The 18590-nt window shown below is 34.6% G+C and overlaps 1 protein-coding gene across 1 annotated transcript in view; it reads left to right on the top strand.

Annotated features, from left to right (window-relative positions):
- Positions 1–18590, top strand: part of LOC127876845 (anoctamin-7-like) — a 52463-nt gene that overhangs the window by 28824 nt on the left and 5049 nt on the right. The window contains exons 16-28 of the mRNA XM_052422335.1: positions 104–193; positions 951–1143; positions 2552–2661; positions 2943–3088; positions 3622–3814; positions 4569–4698; positions 5603–5736; positions 6034–6114; positions 8228–8283; positions 9190–9266; positions 9800–9860; positions 12794–12813; positions 16269–18422. Coding sequence (XP_052278295.1) covers positions 104–193; positions 951–1143; positions 2552–2661; positions 2943–3088; positions 3622–3814; positions 4569–4698; positions 5603–5736; positions 6034–6114; positions 8228–8283; positions 9190–9266; positions 9800–9860; positions 12794–12813; positions 16269–16285 — 1308 coding nt within the window. The 3' untranslated portion in view covers positions 16286–18422. The remainder of the gene's footprint in view (positions 1–103; positions 194–950; positions 1144–2551; positions 2662–2942; positions 3089–3621; positions 3815–4568; positions 4699–5602; positions 5737–6033; positions 6115–8227; positions 8284–9189; positions 9267–9799; positions 9861–12793; positions 12814–16268; positions 18423–18590) is intronic.

Genomic DNA, 18590 nt, shown 5'->3' with positions numbered 1-18590 from the left:
CTGAAGTGAAGCTGATGGCATATGGCATAAGACCCATTTTCGCATGGCTAGGGTCATTTTTAATCAGCACCATGACAATGTACTGTTTTCTCTGCTCCATCAGGACCCAGTGACCCAGGAGGTAGACTGGTACTATCCGTTCAGGAGACAGGCTTGGAAATTCCTCCTCTCCATCAGCACTCTGCTATTCATGGTAAATGGAGCTTTACACAGCTTTACTTTCCCATGCCTTTGAAGCGAAATTTTAGCTGGGGCAAATTTCTTTGAGTTACATATAGCTGTAAGCGTTAAGTGTAAAATGTTTAACAACTGGTCGGTTAAAGATGCATAAATCAATACCTTTAGCTAGCATTCTAGAGACAAAAGGGAAATTAGAGGAAGGCAACAAATTGACAGTTGTGAATTGTTTAAAATATTTCATGTTATGAATGAAAGATTTATGGCAGTGATGATAAAGACATTTATTGAAATTGAAATTAACATGCTGATTTAAATTTACATTTTATTCAGATTAATGCTTTAAAGTTATATGGATCACTGAGATATTAAAACTATGACATTTAGAAAAAATAAATCTTTTTGCACAATTACAAAATAATGAAGGATGTTTTTTTAAGAAGGGGCAATAAATATTGAATAATACTACAATATCTCTAAACAAATCTTATTGATGGTAGTTTTGCACGATTTCAGAATTTTGTGAGTGATATACCCCTTCAATAAAAACAATTTGCTGGATCTATGTTTAACACCCTCAATGTTAAATACCTATACAACAGAATTCCTAATAATTATTGTTTTTATGCTCAATTGAATCTTTCAATAAAAATAAATAAGCAATCAAAAGACATTTTTACTATAAAACATTTTTAGTATCGATCATTTTTTGCAAATTTTTATGTAAATTGTTGATTTGAATTGACCATTGAAATGTCCCTATATGCTTTCAGATATGTGTGGTAATCATCAGTGTGTCTGCTGTGATCGTGTACCGGGTCATTGCCACAGTGGACTACTGCAGGCTTCTCAGTAGCAGTGAGTGTCTCATGGTCTCCACCATCGTATCATCCGTTCTCAACGCCATCTCCATCTTGATACTTGGGAAGCTTTATGACTGGCTCGCCAAGAAACTCACAGACTGGGGTGAGTGTATGTTAGTTTATGCCAAACATGATAAGTTAAGTGAATTTGCATGAAGTCTTCTCAATGTTTGCATGCATTGATTAACTAATAACCATATAAATAAGCATCAAGCTTACCCTTAGTCAACATGAAACACTGATACACTTCATTTACCCTTTGCATGCTGGGAAATTTGTCGTCTGCTGTTATGTCGTCTGCTGAATTTCTAAAATTAGCATTTTCTTCGATTTTTTTCAAAGAATACTATCAGAATAGCAAACAGTTTGGATCCTGATTGAGCTGCTACGTTCTGTGGCGTCTCATTTGGATCCAAACTGTTTGAAAAGGCCTTCAAAATTCGGTTCCAGCACTGAAAGAATTCATCATAGTCACCTATAGAAAAATTACATGAAATGATAATAATATATAGTTCATGGAAATAACTGTCTATTTTTATTGAGCTAATGATGGTTGTGGTGGCACTGATGTGTGTAGTTCTGGCAACCGTAACTTTCAAATGTTGCTTTTTGTATTTCTTTTTTTAACCAGGTTTTCCAAAGGAAAAAACTGGTTATTAGATTGACAAATGTCGGCGGGCGGGCTTGTGGGCTGGCGGGCGGGAGGAACAAGCTTGTCCGGGCCATAACTATGTTGTTCATTGTGAGATTTTAAAATCATTTGGCACATTTGTTCACCATTATTGGACGGTGTGTTGCGCGAAAGAATTACGTCAATATCTCCAAGGTCAAGGTCACACTTTGAGTACAAAGGTCAAAAATGGCCATAAATGAGCTTGTCCGGGCCATAACTATATCAATCATTGTGAGATTTTATGATAAGATTTTATAATCATTTGGCACGTTTGTTCACCATCATTGGACGGTGTGTTGCGCAAAAGAATAACATCAATATCTCCAAGGTCAAGGTCACAATTTGAGTTGAAAACCTGGTTTTGTGACAATTTTGTCCCTTGTTTTTCCATACAGGGCATAAGTAGGTTTAGGCGGTACTGTTAAACCTGTTCTTTGAAGTTCCTAAAGCTATGATGGGTGTTGGGTTGTTCTTGCTGTTTTTTTCTGTTAACTTCAAATAACCATTATTTACCTCAAGTTTGAAACAATGTTATTTCTGCTGTGTGATGTTGAGTGTGACACATTCTTGGATAACTGGGCATGTGCATGAATTGTTGTCCCAGAATAGCCTAAGCAATCAACAAGGGCAAATCAGGGATGACACTTTACACTTTCATGGATTTTTTGTTTATAGGAAGTCTCTTGTAAACAAAAATCCAATCTAGGCGGAAAGTGTTGTCCCTGATTAGCCTGTGCAGACTGCACAGACTTATCTGGGACGACACTTTACTTGAATGCGTTAAGCCCAGATTTCCTAGAACGCTGCTGATTTAGTACGTCTCGCACCTTCATTGCAGAGAATCACCGCACAGAGACCAAGTACAATGACTCGTTGATCATCAAGCTGTTTGCCTTCCAGTTTGTAAACACATACTCTGCATGCTTCTACATCGCCTTCGCTAGAGGGGTAAGACCTTGATAGTCTTGTAAACAGAAGGAATTATTTCAAGAAGTGACACTCAAGTCAAAACTTTCTTCAGTCCGCACAGGCTAATCAGGGAGGACACTGTCCAGCTTAACTGCAGTTTTGCTAAAAAGATACTTCTTTTAAACAAAAAATTGCATACAAGCTGAAAAGTATTATCTCTGATAAGCCTGTGCAGACTACGCAGGCTTATCTGGGACGATACTTAACCCACTTGCATTAAACCCAGTTTTCTCATAGCCAGACTTACTATATATTTTCAGAGGGTGGATGACAACGGCATACTGGGACTTGGTGCCAAATACCAGGATGCCTGTGAGGGCACGTGCATGTCCCAGCTGTCCTTCCAAGTCCTCACTCTCATGATCACCAAACCCATACCAAAGTTTGCTGCAGACGTCATTATTCCGTATGTAGAACTGCTGATTGTGCTGGTCACATATTAACCTTCTTTTGTTTTTGTTGGTTCAACAGGAGTAAGGCGTTGGGGCTGTGGCGTATGAGGGTTATGTTTATGTCATCCTAATCTTTTTTCTTTAAAAACAATTTTTTAACGATTCAAAGTTTAGAGTTTTAGTATTTCTCCTTTTTGGAAAACTTTTCATTTTAACATGGGCATTAACGATTCCTTTTTCATAATTTTGAACTTAAATTCATCAAAATTTAAGATTTTCCACATTAAGTTGCAAAAATATGTGAACCAACCTGTAGATGTAACCCATAATATATCTTACATGGAAAAGCACTAAAAGCAAGTATTAAAGATCAAACAAGTTTTGAAAGAAATGATGCTTTCACAATCACAATCGCATGGAATGCTCTTTGTACCACATTTTACACACAACAAGAAACATAATTTTTCCCAGAAGCATTTTCTTGCGCACAATCTGTTTTTGTCAATTACTGTCTCATTGTCTTATAATATTCCATTGTGTGTCCCAGGTGGCTGTTGAAGCAATGGAGGGCCAGGTGTCAGTGTTGTGCCTGTATCCCTTTCCTGAGGAAGCTTCTCCGTGTGGACTCCAAACCGAAGTCAGAGAAGACGCTCCTGGAAATCGAGAGTGAGAAACCATCTCTAGGCCCCTTCACCATGGCAGAGTACAATGAAAAGATTCTGCTGTATGGACTTATGATGGTGAGGAATTCAAAGTTATGTGGGATTAACCAGACACGCACTTGGACACGTTTGTATTCCCATAGAAAATCAAAATAAATTGAAGTCTTTTCTCAAAAGATTAAAGTTTTGAAGGCCTTTTTCCAACTCTTAGATACTGGTGAGCAGCAACCAGCATAAAACCTGAACAGTTTGCTAGTTACTCACAGGCTGGTCTGGTTTAAGTGCTGGTTACATATAGCCATTTTCACTTTGCTTCTGAGTGAATATGGTTTATGGATAGTGTCAGAGGTGAAAACTATCAGTGTTCAGCTAGCCATGACCTGTATACTTTTTGGGAGGCTTTGATTTTCTGTAAGTTAAAAATTAACCATTGTATTGGCAGGGTATGAATTGAAAGCTAGAAAACATGTAAGGTATAGTTAAACTAGACATGGTACCTTGCTAATTTCTTTGTTTTGTGTACATTTTGATTGTCCTCTCCTAAAAATGTCTTCCTCATTAACTTGTTTTTTTGTTCCCCTGTCTTTAAAAGCACTGACAGGAATGGCATTCCATGCACACAAGTCTATAAAATACATGTATGTATGTAACATGTGCACTGCTGGCAAATATTGCTATTGTTATCATATTTACTAGTACCCTGATCTAGAATCAAACTTAAAACACTTATCTGTTTTTAAGAATTACACGTTACACTTCATTGTTTTCCAAAACTTAATTAAACTTTTCTATCCATTATATTATCCCCTACACTAACCTGTACCCATTTCAGTTGTTTGCTGTATCCTTCCCACTGGCCCCACTCCTGGCCCTTCTGGTGTTGTTACTGGATATCCGGATTGACGCCAAGAGGATGTTATGGTGGTACCAGAGACCTCAGCCTGTCATTGCAGAAGATATCGGTACGGGAGCTTCTTGTCACCTTTTAACAGCCATTGTTTATGCCCGCCTTTGAAGAAGGCGGCATAGAGCAGTGGCACTGTCCGTTTAATGTACATCTGAAATTTCCCACCTCAGCCATAGCTGTGCCATTTATTGATGGATTTTAACATCACTTGACCTCTAAAAAAAAATAATTCTGACAATCTTTCTTTTATTCAAAACTGCACCCACAGCCGAGCGTTGGCACCCGTTATGCGGTGCTCTTGTTAAATAAATGACAACAAATGACCACCATTGCAATTACCCCATGCTGGGTGTAACAGGCGTCTTCCTAACTGAAAGTGCAGATCATGTGTGACATTAACCTGATGTTATCACCACAGGGCTCATTAATATTGATTTGACATTTGAGTTATGAAGCTAAAATATTGTTTGATGCTATTTTTATGTCCCCCACCACTATAGTGGGGGACATATTGTTTTTTGCCCTGTCTGTTGGTTTGTGTGTTTGTTTGTTTGTTTGCGCCAACTTTAACATTTGCAACAACTTTTGCAATTTTGAAGATAGCAGCTTGATATTTGGCATGCATGTGTATCTCATGGAGCTGCACATTTTGAGTGGTTAAAGGTCAAGGTCATCCTTCAAGGTCAAAGGTCAAATATATAGCTTCAAAGCAGCGCAAAAGGGGACATAGTGTTTCTTACAAACACATATCTTGTTTTTTAAGCTTAAGTTTTTAGGACTAACAGATGCTTTCATGTAACTCCGTTTTCTTCATTCAAAGAACTTAAACCCTGCATATTATCTGTAAATTAGTTTAGAAATATTGTCTAGGACCACACCATTTTGTTTTAAATTGTACTTTGCATGCACTTTTTGAGTTCATGACATTGTGATCCCATTTTATATTTATCATTTGGCAGGGACCTGGTATGTTGTTCTGCAGTTCCTAAACTTTGCAGGCGTGGTCAGTAACGCATTCCTCATTGCATTCACCTCCTCATGGGGCTCAAAGTACACCACCTATGAGAAACTGTGGATTGTCATCGGATTTGAGGTACCTTATATATCCTCCAATTTAATAAGTCAAAACGTCAAATAAGTCAAATTAAATGCCATTCAATCTCTTTTTTAATGACCTGTAATTTTAAAAGCAAAAAAAAACTTACCAACACAAGTTACCTATTATAATTAAATGCACTTATATGACGCTTAACACTCCCATCTAATGCGTTTAAGTGACTTGATTTTGTTCAACTTTTGAAGCTTCGCAGGTTCAAGAAAAGGCTAGGAAAACTCTTGATTTTCAGAATTTTGTTTGGTGGTCACCAAGAAGTAATCTTTTTATTTGCAGCATATTGTGTTTGTACTGAAATTTCTGCTGGCCTATCTCATCCCTGACACCCCATCATCGGTTGCCTTGGCAATCAGAAAGGTTTGTTCATACTGAGACATTTATGAATCATCTTAAAATCTATACAGTCAGTTGGCTGTACAGTTCTTTGGAAGACCACTTGTTTTAATGTCCAACAGTTTTCATCCATTCTCCACTCATGATTTTTATGCCCCCTGATAAGATCGGTGGTATATTGTTTTTGGCCTGTCTGTCTGTCATTGTGTCAGTCATTGTATGTGTGTGTCACCAAACTTTAACATTGGTTAAACTTTTATTACTTTTGCAATATTGAAGATAGCAACTTCATATTTGGCATGCATGTGTATCTCATAGAGCTGCACATTTTGAGTGGTGAAAAGTCAAGGTCGAGGTCATCCTTCAAGGACAAAGGTCAAATATCATTGTATTTTTCGTTCCTAAAACTTTTACCTTCGTTAAAGTCTGGTCATAACTTTTTGAATATTGAAGATAGCAACTTGATATTTGGCATGCATGTGTATCTCACGGAGCTGCACATTTTGAGTGGCTAAAGCTCAAGGTCAAGGTCATCGTTCAAGGTCAAAGGTCAAATTTATGGCTTCAAAGTGGCGCAATAGGAGGCATTGTGTTTCTGACAAACACATCTCTTGTTTTTAGCTCACCTGAGCACAACGTGCTCATGGTGAGCTTTTGTGATCGCCTTTTGTCCGTCGTGCGTTGTGCGCCGTCAACATTTGCCTTGTTAACTCTCTAGAGGCCACATTTATTGTCCAATCTTCATGAAATTTGGTCAGAAGATTGGTCTCAATGATATCTTGGATGAGTTCGAAAATGGTTAGGTTTGCTTGAAAACATGGCTGCCAAGGGGCGAGGCATTTTTCCTTATATTGCTATTATAGCTATAGTATAATCTTGTTAACACTCTAGAGACCACATTTATTGTCAAATCTTCATGAAACTTGGTCAGAAGATTCATCCCTATAATATCTTGGACGAGTTTAAAAATGATGCCGTTCGGTTGAAAAAACATGGCCGCCAGGGTGCAGGGCAATTTTCCTTATATGGCTATAGTAAAACCTTGTTAACACTCTAGAGGCCACATTTATTTTCCGATCTTCATGAAACTTGCTCAGATGATTTGCCCCAATGATATCTTGGATGAGTTAAAAAATGGTAATCTTTGCTTGAAAAACATGGCTGCCAAGAGGCGGGGCATTTTTCCTTATATGGCTATATATGGCTATAGTAAAATCTTGTTAACACTCTAGAGGCCACATTTATTGTCCGATCTTCATGAAACTTGGTCAGAACATTCATCTCAATGATGTCTTGGACGAGTTCGAAAATGATGCCAGTTGCTTGAAAAACATGGCCGCCAGGGGGGCGGGCATTTTTCCTTATATGGCTATAGTAAAACCTTGTTAACACTCTAGAGGCCATATTAATTTTTCCGATCTTCATGAAACTTGGTCAGAAGATTTGTCCCAATGATATCTTGGATGAGTTTGAAAATGGTAACCTTTGTTTGAAAAACATGGATGCCAAGGGGTGGGGCATTTTTCCTTATATGGCTATATGTGGCTATAGTAAAATCTTGTTAACACTCTAGAGACCACATTTATAGTCCGATCTTCATGAAACTCGGTCAGAAGATTCATACCAATAATATCTTGGACTAGTTCAAAAATGATACCGGTTGGTTGAAAAACATGGCCACCACGGGGGCGGGGTATTTTTCCTTATGTGGCTATAGTAAAACCTTGTTAACACTCTAGAGGTCACATTTATTTTCCGATCATCATGAAAGTTGATGAGAAGATTTTTCCCAATGATATCTTGGATGAGTTTGAAAATGGTTTTGGTTGCTTTAAAAACATGGCCACCAGGGGCGGGGCATTTTTCCTTATATGGCTATATATGGCTATATACGGCTATAGTAAAACCTTGTTAACATTCTAGAGGCCACATTTATTGTCCAATCTTCATGAATCTTGGTCAGAAGATTTGTCCCAATAATATCTTGTTATCTCAGGTGAGCGACTTTGGGCCTTTCAGGCCCTCTTGTTTATAGATAATATGAGCCTTGTTCTAGGAAAACTGGGCCTAATAGCATGCAAATGAAGTGTCATTCCAGATAACCTGTGCTCTATCCTATTTTCATCTTGTGTTTCAGAAACATTACCAGTACAGAAAGGTTTTAGAAGAACATGAAATGAAAGTCAAAGACAAGTAAGTTTAGATCCCATTTACGTTTTTAGCTATTAAAAAGTTTTTTTTTAACACATTGTTAATTAAAATGAAGACTTTAAACAACATGAGAAAGATCAATAGTATAGCAGGTGCTGTGTACTGTGATCCATAGTGTTGCTAGTAACTCTCACTATATCAACCCATAAATATTAAATACATCGAGAAATTATGATAATGTAAACGCATAAAGTGAAAGATTACTTTAAGAGAGTCTTCAAAATTGGCACTAACGTGATCCCCTGTTGCGAACCAAAATATTGTTCCAGACTGCTCACAACACGCAACATGTTATATACATATATTGTATTTTATATATTGTAAATTAATCTATCTGGATATGATAAAAATGTGTTGTTGATGTTACTGTATAAGATCTGCTGCATGTATCAAATTAGAAGCGTATTTTTAAACAAATTAAGTAAATATTTCATATTTTAATTTAAGCTGTATAAGTTGTAAACCTACCAGTTATTACAGATTACTTATTAGTAAACAGTAACTACACGTTCACATAAACATTCGACATGTATATTTTTATTGTTGCAATATTATTTTGTTCATTTCTTATTTGTGTTTCTTTTTATTTAATATATTTCACAGAAATGAAAATACAAATTGCCAAATGAAGCACAGACAGTACACATGTATATGTTGTTTATAACTCAGAAAACAATTGCTTAAAATTTACCACATTCAACATTGCATATATAGCTGTTTGGACTGAAGTGTGGGATCATCCAGAAAGTAATATTTTGGGATTTGATCTAACTAGCATGGATTCTGTTTAGAAATATGCATTTGTAACGGTCCTTATCGTCAGTATTATTGGTTTACAGTTAATTAAATATGCAAATGCTGCATACAATAATTGTGTGATGTTTGCAGTAACACTATGGACAATGAGACAGAAGTACAAGAGACAGAGGTACGACAACTGAAGAAGAAAAAGAAGCGCAACAGAGGTATCCATGTTGTTTTCCAGTTATTAAGTGTTTACAATCTTATTTATTTGCACATGTCATTGGTTAACTATCTTTTTATTAACAGAATACTTGCCAAGTTTGAGTACTTTATCAGTTGAAGCTCCCCTGAGCTTATAATGTTTAAATAGTTAGGTCTGTGTGTTTGATTTTAGTCAGGTGGCTCCTTTAGCCTTCATACCCCTCTTATCATGTGGTTTATAATCAATTTTAACTCCATAATATTTAACCCTTCCCACTCAGAAGCAAAGCAAAAATGGCTTTATGCAAACAGCATAAAATCAGAAAAGCCTGCAAGTAACTTGCAGTCTGTTCAGATTTTATGCTGTTTGCTGCTCATCAGTAACTAAGGGTTGGAAATGAAACCTTTAAAACTTGAATATAGTAAGAAAGGTATTTAATTAAATGTAACTTTCTAAGGGACTACAAATTTGTCAAAAAACGTTTCTATGTTGTAAAGGGTTAAAATGCATATGTAAAGTTTTATGTAAGTGCTTATTGTTTCTACAATGCAGAGTCTAAAGAATTGAGGAAAGAGGGAGATGGGTCCCCTCCCGTCTACTCCATAAGGACTAGGTACGTTTATTAGCAGTATATGTCACCATATGTTATATCATTTGAGCCGTGCTATGGGAAAATGGGGCTTAATGCATGTGAATTAAGTGTTGTCCCAGATTAGCCAGTGCAGTCTGCTAATCAGATACAACACTCCGGCATTGACTGGATTTTTGTTGAGGAGAGACTTCCATTAAATGAAAAAATCCATACAAGTTGAAAGTGTCAGAATCATTGCTGACACTTTTGACACATGCATTAATCCACATTTACCCAAAGGGCTTCTCATATACATAAATATATATATTTAGTGCACAAAAAAGAAAATAGTCTTTGTTTCTTGACTATTCCAGAGAGTATTGATGTATCAATAAGCATTATATTTCACTAATAGTTAAATCTAATTATCTTTTGTACACAAATCAGAAAATAATATTTTATTCAGACTAGCCAAGGAAGCTTAGAAATTATTATTTTGTTTTTGCTCAAATGCTAAAAAACTTTAGCAAATGATCGATCTAACTTATTAAGTGCAGCCCTTTTTAGTGTAGCTGTCCATTCATAAATTTCAAAAATAAAGTTTAATTGCACTGTTTCTGTACAAGTATACCTGTTGATACCTGGGAAATTAATCAACATAAACTTATTTTGTATTCCATTTTAAGTGTTTTTTTTTGGGTTCCTACCAAGAATTTTTAAAAGTAAATATTATTGCATTTAAATTGCTGGAAAAAAAAGTTTTCAATATAAAAAAATCTTTAAAATATATATAAGAACTTGCTCCAATTCAAAGGTAATTTAACTACGAGTATGTTATGTGGACTGAAGCATAAATATATATGAAATACATGTACATACATATATATATATGAAATATGTATAATGATCTCTCTAGTCTTTGTGGTATGGTAATTACTTATGACTAATTACTCATGACTTATTTCTACTAAAACCATGAAATGCCCTGTCAGGAGAATGCAGCTCAAACTCTCAGAACATTTATACTTTTAAAGGGAATTGTTCTAATAAACCAGTGATAAATTCATTTTGTAGTTGTAAGCTTTTACTTACATGTACTGCATGTTAGTCCACTCATACTTGTATCTTTTAATCCTTCATAATCCTTTATATACAAGGTGGGCGCCAGGCAAGCAAGATGTAAATAATGCTTCGTTGCTAGAATGGATGCAATTTGATACTAGGTATTTGCACATGGAGATTTTTCTTGTTCAAGTGTTGTAACTTATACTTACTAATTAATTACAGTGTGTTCGGGTACATGGGACACGCCATAGTTGAGATAACAATGTTGTATCTTTAACATACTTTGTTAATAATTTGGATGCAGCTACTTCAGTAGTCAGTTATAACTTATTGGGGTGACAATTTAAAGTAGTCCACCAGGATATATTTTTTTCCAACAACAAAACATGTATCAGTAAACACACGTTATTTTCTAATTTAAGCAGGATTTTCAGTAATAGAAATCTTTCAAATCTCCATGCAACATTTCACCTCTTTATATTAATATTATTTTATTAAATATGATCAAGTGTAGCAAACATTCCTCGAAAACCTCAACCTGTAGTATAAAAAAGGAGTTTAGGGTCAGCACAAAAATAGGGTTGGTTGAGTTTGCGGGAACAATGAGCATTGATTACACCTAAGAGTTTTCTAAATATTTTTTTGTATTCAAAGATTTAGATCTATATTCTTCATTATAAGGTTCACTTTCAAATCTGTACAGTTTGTTCCTATAATTTGGAAAAAAACATTTTAATACTTGCAATACTATGATATGAAAAAGATTATTTTTTATGTAAAGTTTCACCAGAAGAAAAGAAAGTTTCATATCTTTCAAATTGGTTAAGCATTGCACAGTTTTTGTTCACATGTTTTTTTCTTATGTCTGCTAACATTTCACCGGTTATAATCCTTTTAAATGAATATACATTTCCTTCAATTGTGTGCTTTTGCATAATTATTGCTAACAGAGTTTATGTTTTCCCCCTTCGGTAAATAACTGCATAACTATTGTTAACAGAATGTGCATTTATCTCCATCTGTGAGCATTTGCAAAATTCTTGTGACATTAAACATGTACATTTAACTTCTTGTTATTCTTGTTCGAACACTGTAATGCCAATCCATTCCAAAGTAAACTCCATAGGATGGACAAAACTCCATGTTTTTTTTTTAATCTTTTAACGTTGACTTCATTAGGCATTTATTTCAGCTATGTGCTGTGCAGAATTTGCAGGACTTACCGGGAAAATTATGCAGTGGATAGATGGCTTAGGGGCTATTGCCCACAGTCTAACATTAGTTTACCCTTTTAACCTTTTGCATGCTGGGAAATTCGTCGTCTGCTAAAGTTTAGTCTGCTGAATTTCTAAAATTAGCATTTTCTTCAATTTTTTTCAAAGAATACTATCAGAATAGCAAACAGTTTGGATCCTGATGAGACGCCACGTTCTGTGGCGTCTCATCTGGATCCAAACTGTTTGCAAAGGCCTTCAAAATTCGGTTCCAGCACTGAAAGAGTTAAAAGCCTATCATATTTCCATCATGCGATTGTAATGTAGGTGCAATAAGGCCATTTTGTAGCTCTTTCTAAGGCATAACCATTTTTCTCAAGTCGAAACAAATTAATGGTAATCTTCAAAAGGAATGGTGCTGAGCATATGAGTCTCGATTTGGAAAAACTGGGCTTAATGTATTTGTTTAGGTAGTGTCCCAGATTAGCCTGTGCAGTTCTCATAGGTTATTTAGGGACGAAACTTTCCACTTATGAATGAAAATCCAGTTAAGGAGAAAGTGTCATCTCAGATAAGCTTGTGCACACTGCACAGGCTAATTTAAGAAGATGCTTTATGCATATAAATTAAGCCCAGTGATCTTAGAATGTGGCTTATATTTTTGATACCGTTATCTTGTTGTTTGTGAATTTTCAGCTCTGACAGTGATGAAGAAGGTGGTATACGAGTTCTCTTTGGCCCAATCACCCCCACTTAGTCGCTATTGTGTACATGTGCATTATAACTCATTTCAGTTTTTCACAATTTTGCATGATAAAGATACTTGTGATTTCAAAACATACTTAAACATTTTTTTTTAACAAAGAACTATTCAAACAACACATTTGTATGACCCTGGTAGGGTGGCATATAGCAGTCTGACTTTCCGTCCGTCCAACTTTTCCACTGTGCGTCTGTTCAGCATTCCGTTTCAGGATTTTGGCAAAGAAACTTTCCTTTGACTTTTACAGAATTGTTTTCCTGAACGCTTACAGATACCTGATTTTTGGTGTGTGAGTCTACCTACATGACTTACTAATCAAGGCTGAGTTTGTAACTGTCAAGGGTCCATAAATTTGTTACCATTATTTAAATTGTGAAATAGCTGCTTTGAAGCTTCAAAGTTCAGTTGAGCATTGTGTTTCACAAGCACATCTTTCGTTGATCGAGATTTTTGATATTTTACCCAAAATGCAAACAAAATGAGAAAATAATTTTTTAGGCTCATTTTCTGAGGGTAAATGCAAACAAATTGAAAAATATGGCAAAACATGTTTATAGTAGAATGACCATTTACTTGTGCTTGTTACAATAATATGAAAAATTAATGTGATTTTTAATTTAGCAAGTATGGCTGCAAACACATAACTACAGTAAACTTGACAACATAGAAAAGTTTCATATATGTTTTTACTATAAAATGAATCATTGGAAAGATTTATCAGAAAATAACATTTGTTGATATTTTAATGAGGCATTATTATTAAGTAAATTAAGTAACAGATCTAATGATTCATTTCGCTAACCATAGATAAAGGACGTAATTTGTAAGAACAACATTCATGATTTTGTAGTTAGTGGATAAAGGTTCCATCACTTTCTTCATTTAAGTTGATTATTTTGGACATGTTCTTGGAACACTGTGCTTAAAGCATGTGCATAAATCAGAGTTAAAGATTAAGCGGTGCAAACTGCATAGGCTTATCTGGGACAACACTTTAAGCACATGCAGTTAATTCAGTTTACCTCTGACAAGGCTCATTTAATGACAGATATTTCATGGTGCCCCAAGTTTGCCACCTTTTAGATTTGCTATACATATGTTTCAATCCCAATCAGTAGATCTGTTCATTTGCTAGACTAGTATATAGTGAACAATAATTATTGCTGTTGCTTAAGATGACGGTTATGCTTAAGATGACGGTTATGCTTAAGATGACGGTTATCACAGCAAACACACACATGCATGCATGCATACACATACACGTACACACGCACACACACACAAACAAACACAGACACATATAGCACACTCATTCTTTATGTTACATTACTCACTAAATGTGCTGTTTCACAATTTAATGTAGTGCTAGTTTGATGATTGCTTTTAGATGATCGTTTCAAGGTTATGTTGGAAAATGTTAAATAAAGACAAAGAAGAATAATGGTCACTTTTCTCATTATCTCTTATTTGAAGACATACTGACAAATTAAACAAAATAATCACAAAATGGAATAAACACAACAAGTCATTTTTATTGAGGTTTGGTTTACTTTTAAAATACAGTTGTTAGTAATAAAATGTAAAATTTGGCTGTTTATTGACTGCATAAAAATAAGCTCGAATTTTACTGGTTTTCAAGAATTGTCTGATAGTATTTTGTAAAAAATCTCGACCAATAACAGGTCCCTTTTTCTTAATGTAATTTAAAAAAATATTTTAATTTTTCCATATGTACCAGAGCTCCAGATAAGGATTTAGTCTAAAGGGTATTTTACCCCCTGATATTATAATTATTGTTAAAGCATATTTTACTCCTTTGTTTCAGCCAAAAAGGGTATTTTGGAATATTGAGGGGTAATTTCCATTTCCATAGAAAACTGACAAAGTAAATGGCGTGTTAAATCTAGAAATATTATAATTTGTTATTAATTTTATTAAATGCAAACAGAATGAACTCAGAATGATGATATGAACAGACTTGTTTTAAAATATTCCCGCATGAGCCGATGGTCGCTTAAAACGTCCCTGTTTTGATCCACAAACATTATGGGCCGTAAATTTTTTATTACAAGCTTATTTTGATTCACTTTTTTGATTCAAAGGTTAACTTACACTAAAAACTCAACTGTATTATTGGTTAAACCGGTAACGCACTGTAATCGATTTAAAATACGTACCAATATTTTCATTGCGCTTTGTTACGTACTGGGTCGATTTTTAATGCGTTTATTTATTTTTTCAATGCGTAAATACGCAGATACGCCTCTTATCTAGAGCTCTGTATGTATCATACATATTCCAGTTTCATAATAGCTCCATATCTATTTTCTCTATTTCTCTGTATATCATTTATACAATCTACATTGAAAAATAATCATTTTTTTCACAGTATATACATATTTCCATATAAACTTTACAATCTCTATGAAAAATGTCCATATTTCTCAGTACATGTATATATATCTCCATATTAACTGTCCAATCACTATGTATATCCACATTTCAATAATCATTAATTTCACAGTATATATAGCAATTCCACAAAACATGTTTTTTTTCAAGGGTCTTGCAGTTGAACATACAGGTCATATAAACAAGGCCAAGGTCAACGGTTCAGAGCCAGAAAGCTATGATTTCATACCATTAGCACCATCAACAATACAATTTTTTAGTCTATTTGCAACGAAAATAGGCTTTTGTTATACCGCATTTCAAAATCACAGGGGAAATGGTTGTCCTTTTCCAAGCCTTCCCTGATTTTGGGCAGACGTAATAGATATTTAATATAGTATTTTGTAATTCTTACAATGTTTCATTTAGAAACTTTTTCTAATATTTTCTTCCAATAACATTGCTTACACCATTTTTAGTTAATTTTTCTAAGACCGTATTACATGAAAAACGTTCTTAGAAACTAAAACAAATTTCGTTCGTAAAACAATTCTGTTATTGGCAAAAGCAAGTTACTGTTAGAAAATTATTATCTTCAAGGCAAACTTAAAAGAATTAAGTCCCTTGAAAACAAAGGGAGACAATTATATTACTACATGCAAGGGAGGGGACTTTTATTGCTTGGTTCATTTTCATAGTCTTTTACATTTTCATTCAGACAACTAATCTTTTAACATTTACTTCAGCAGAAACTTCCCTGTATCTTGCAAATAGACTTTCAACGCCATCGGCGCTTAAATTGTCTCAATAATTACTGGTATCTTTCTTGTTTAGGTTGTGAACAAAAACAGTAACAATATTTAATAAATATGAATAATCAACTGTCTTTGAATTTTGTTTTGCATGAGATTGTAAGTGGTGAATTGTACCTTGTCATAGCTTTTGCAATAACGTGTAATGCTGCTAACAAATACATGTATGTGTATACAGTTTTGATTGTGATTTGTTATATTTCAGAGACAGTACTGACGTAGGATATTGGAACGAAACCCTACATCACACATAGCAGACTGGACTTTGTGTCTGATGTTTCATACTTATGTTCACCATATGCTACATAAGATACCTTCTGTTTTCATTGAAAACGTTTATCAAATTTGAAACAAGAATAAGACATCATACTAAGGAATAAACTTAACCAATGTTAAAGTTGCATTTCAACAATTGAGAATTATTCTGAAAGACTGGGCTTAATGCATGTGCGTAAAGTGTCGTCCCAGATTAGCCTGTGCAGTCCGCACAGGCTAATCAGGGACGACACTTTCCGCCTAAACTTGATTTTCGGCAAGGAAGGACTTCCTTGAAACTAAAAATACGATAAAAGCGGAAAGTGTCATCCCTGATTAGACTATGCAGACTGCACTGGCTTATCAGGCACGACATTTAATGCACATGCATTAAACCTCTTTTATCTAGAGCAAGGTCGACTATAACTAACAAACAAATATATTGAGACCCACAAGCATGCATTAGGCTCTCGTAGGCTTAGCAATATTTATATTATGCAAGTCTAAGCACATGTTTTATGAGTAAAATAATCCCTAGCCTGCACCTTCTTGGTGGGATACTTTTTTACAATTTACAATAATCTGAATGAGGATTTCGATACATGTTTTTGAACAGCCACAAATGATGAATAACCATTCATTTTTATTGAGAATGAAATGGAGGAATGCATACAATACCATATGCAGTGACAGCATGATATGCCTAATAAAGTAAAGAAAATCAAATTGATGCTTTGTTTGGTCCACAATTCTTATATTTTAATAGATTTTTAATCTAAAATGTATAATATTAACAATCAGTATGTACAATAGTGTTTTCATTTGGGTCAACCTGTGAGCAAAGATAAATGTTCTATTGTTACATTCCATTAATTCTCATCTCTTTTTTGTCTGTGAATTAATGGAAATAAAACAAAGGGTACGATATTGTAATTAGTTTATTTGATGATTTAGTTTTTTTACATATTTTACAAATTATTTAAAATGACTATATATATGTAACATTTGTATTTACATTTACATTCATTTTGCTTTTTCTTCTGAAAATGTTGCCATTGCGAATACATATACATGTTTTATTCATTCTTCAATATTTAAGAAAACCAGTTTATGGCATTTACATCAAACATCACATCATAAAATTTAGCTTTTAAATACATTTTTACCATACTCAGTGCAGAGAAATCAACTATTTCTTTAACAAGTTGAAAATACTATTTTTTTAGAGTAAGCGATAGCGTGTGGCCAGTCAGGCAGACAGGCCGCGTCTACAAGGTGGTCTTCTGTCAATAACTTTAGTATGCGATGACTGATCTTGATGAAACTTTAGATATGACAAGCTTGTTTTGAGCCCTCAATTGGGGTTGTATTTGGGGCTTGTCGGGACATGGTCAAGGTCACTGTTGCTAAAAATAGGAAAAACATTTCCAGTCAATTACTTAAGATTGGATGGAGATAATGTACTGAAATTTTGTGTAGAGGTAATGTACATGAAGACATTGTTTGGTGGGATTGCACTTGTGGGCAAGTGAAGTCAATGGCATTGTTACAAAAAAAAATAGACAAACAGCAAACTGGTTGTTTCTTGTCAATAACTTTTAGACCAATATTGATGAAGCTTTTAGGATCTCGCAAGCTTGCATGGGAACCTAGCTTGGGTTTATATGAGGGCTTTTAGTAAAGGTCAAGGTTACTGCTCCTTAAAGTTGAACATTGGTTTCTGGTGAATATCCTCAGTTTGGATGAAGGTATTGTATTGAAGTTGTGTATCTTATTAAGTAAGATACTTCATCTGCTATGAGCCTTTGTTATATAATGTTATTTATGAACGACTGGGTGGGGTAACAGCCTAGCAGTATATAATTTTCAGCCTTACCATGGGTTTTCATTCGGTAGAGCTGGCTTAAGCGTAAATTCACTGTTATAAAAAATATGAAACATGATTTATGCTTAATAGCTTGAATGCAGATTGAGCTTCAGTATATGAAAGTTAAATGTATACTTGGCTTATTATTAAATTTGGGTCAAGATCAATGTTTGTAAAGATAAAAAACAATCCATTGAAAAGTTAGTTTTTATGGGGATATTGTTCTGAAACGTGTTGGTAGCTTTAAAGGGATCTTTTCACGCTTTGGTAAATTGACAAAATTGAAAAAAGTTGTTTCAGATTCGCAAATTTTCGTTTTAGTTATGATATTTGTGAGGAAACAGTAATACTGAACATTTACCATGGTCTAATATAGCCATTATATGCATTTTTTGACGATTTTAA

The sequence above is a fragment of the Dreissena polymorpha genome, chromosome 4 (assembly GCF_020536995.1).
Source record: "Dreissena polymorpha isolate Duluth1 chromosome 4, UMN_Dpol_1.0, whole genome shotgun sequence".
Lineage (NCBI taxonomy): Eukaryota > Metazoa > Mollusca > Bivalvia > Myida > Dreissenidae > Dreissena > Dreissena polymorpha.
The sequence above is the reverse complement of the archived record's forward strand: the minus strand, read 5'-3'. Positions and strand labels throughout refer to the sequence as shown.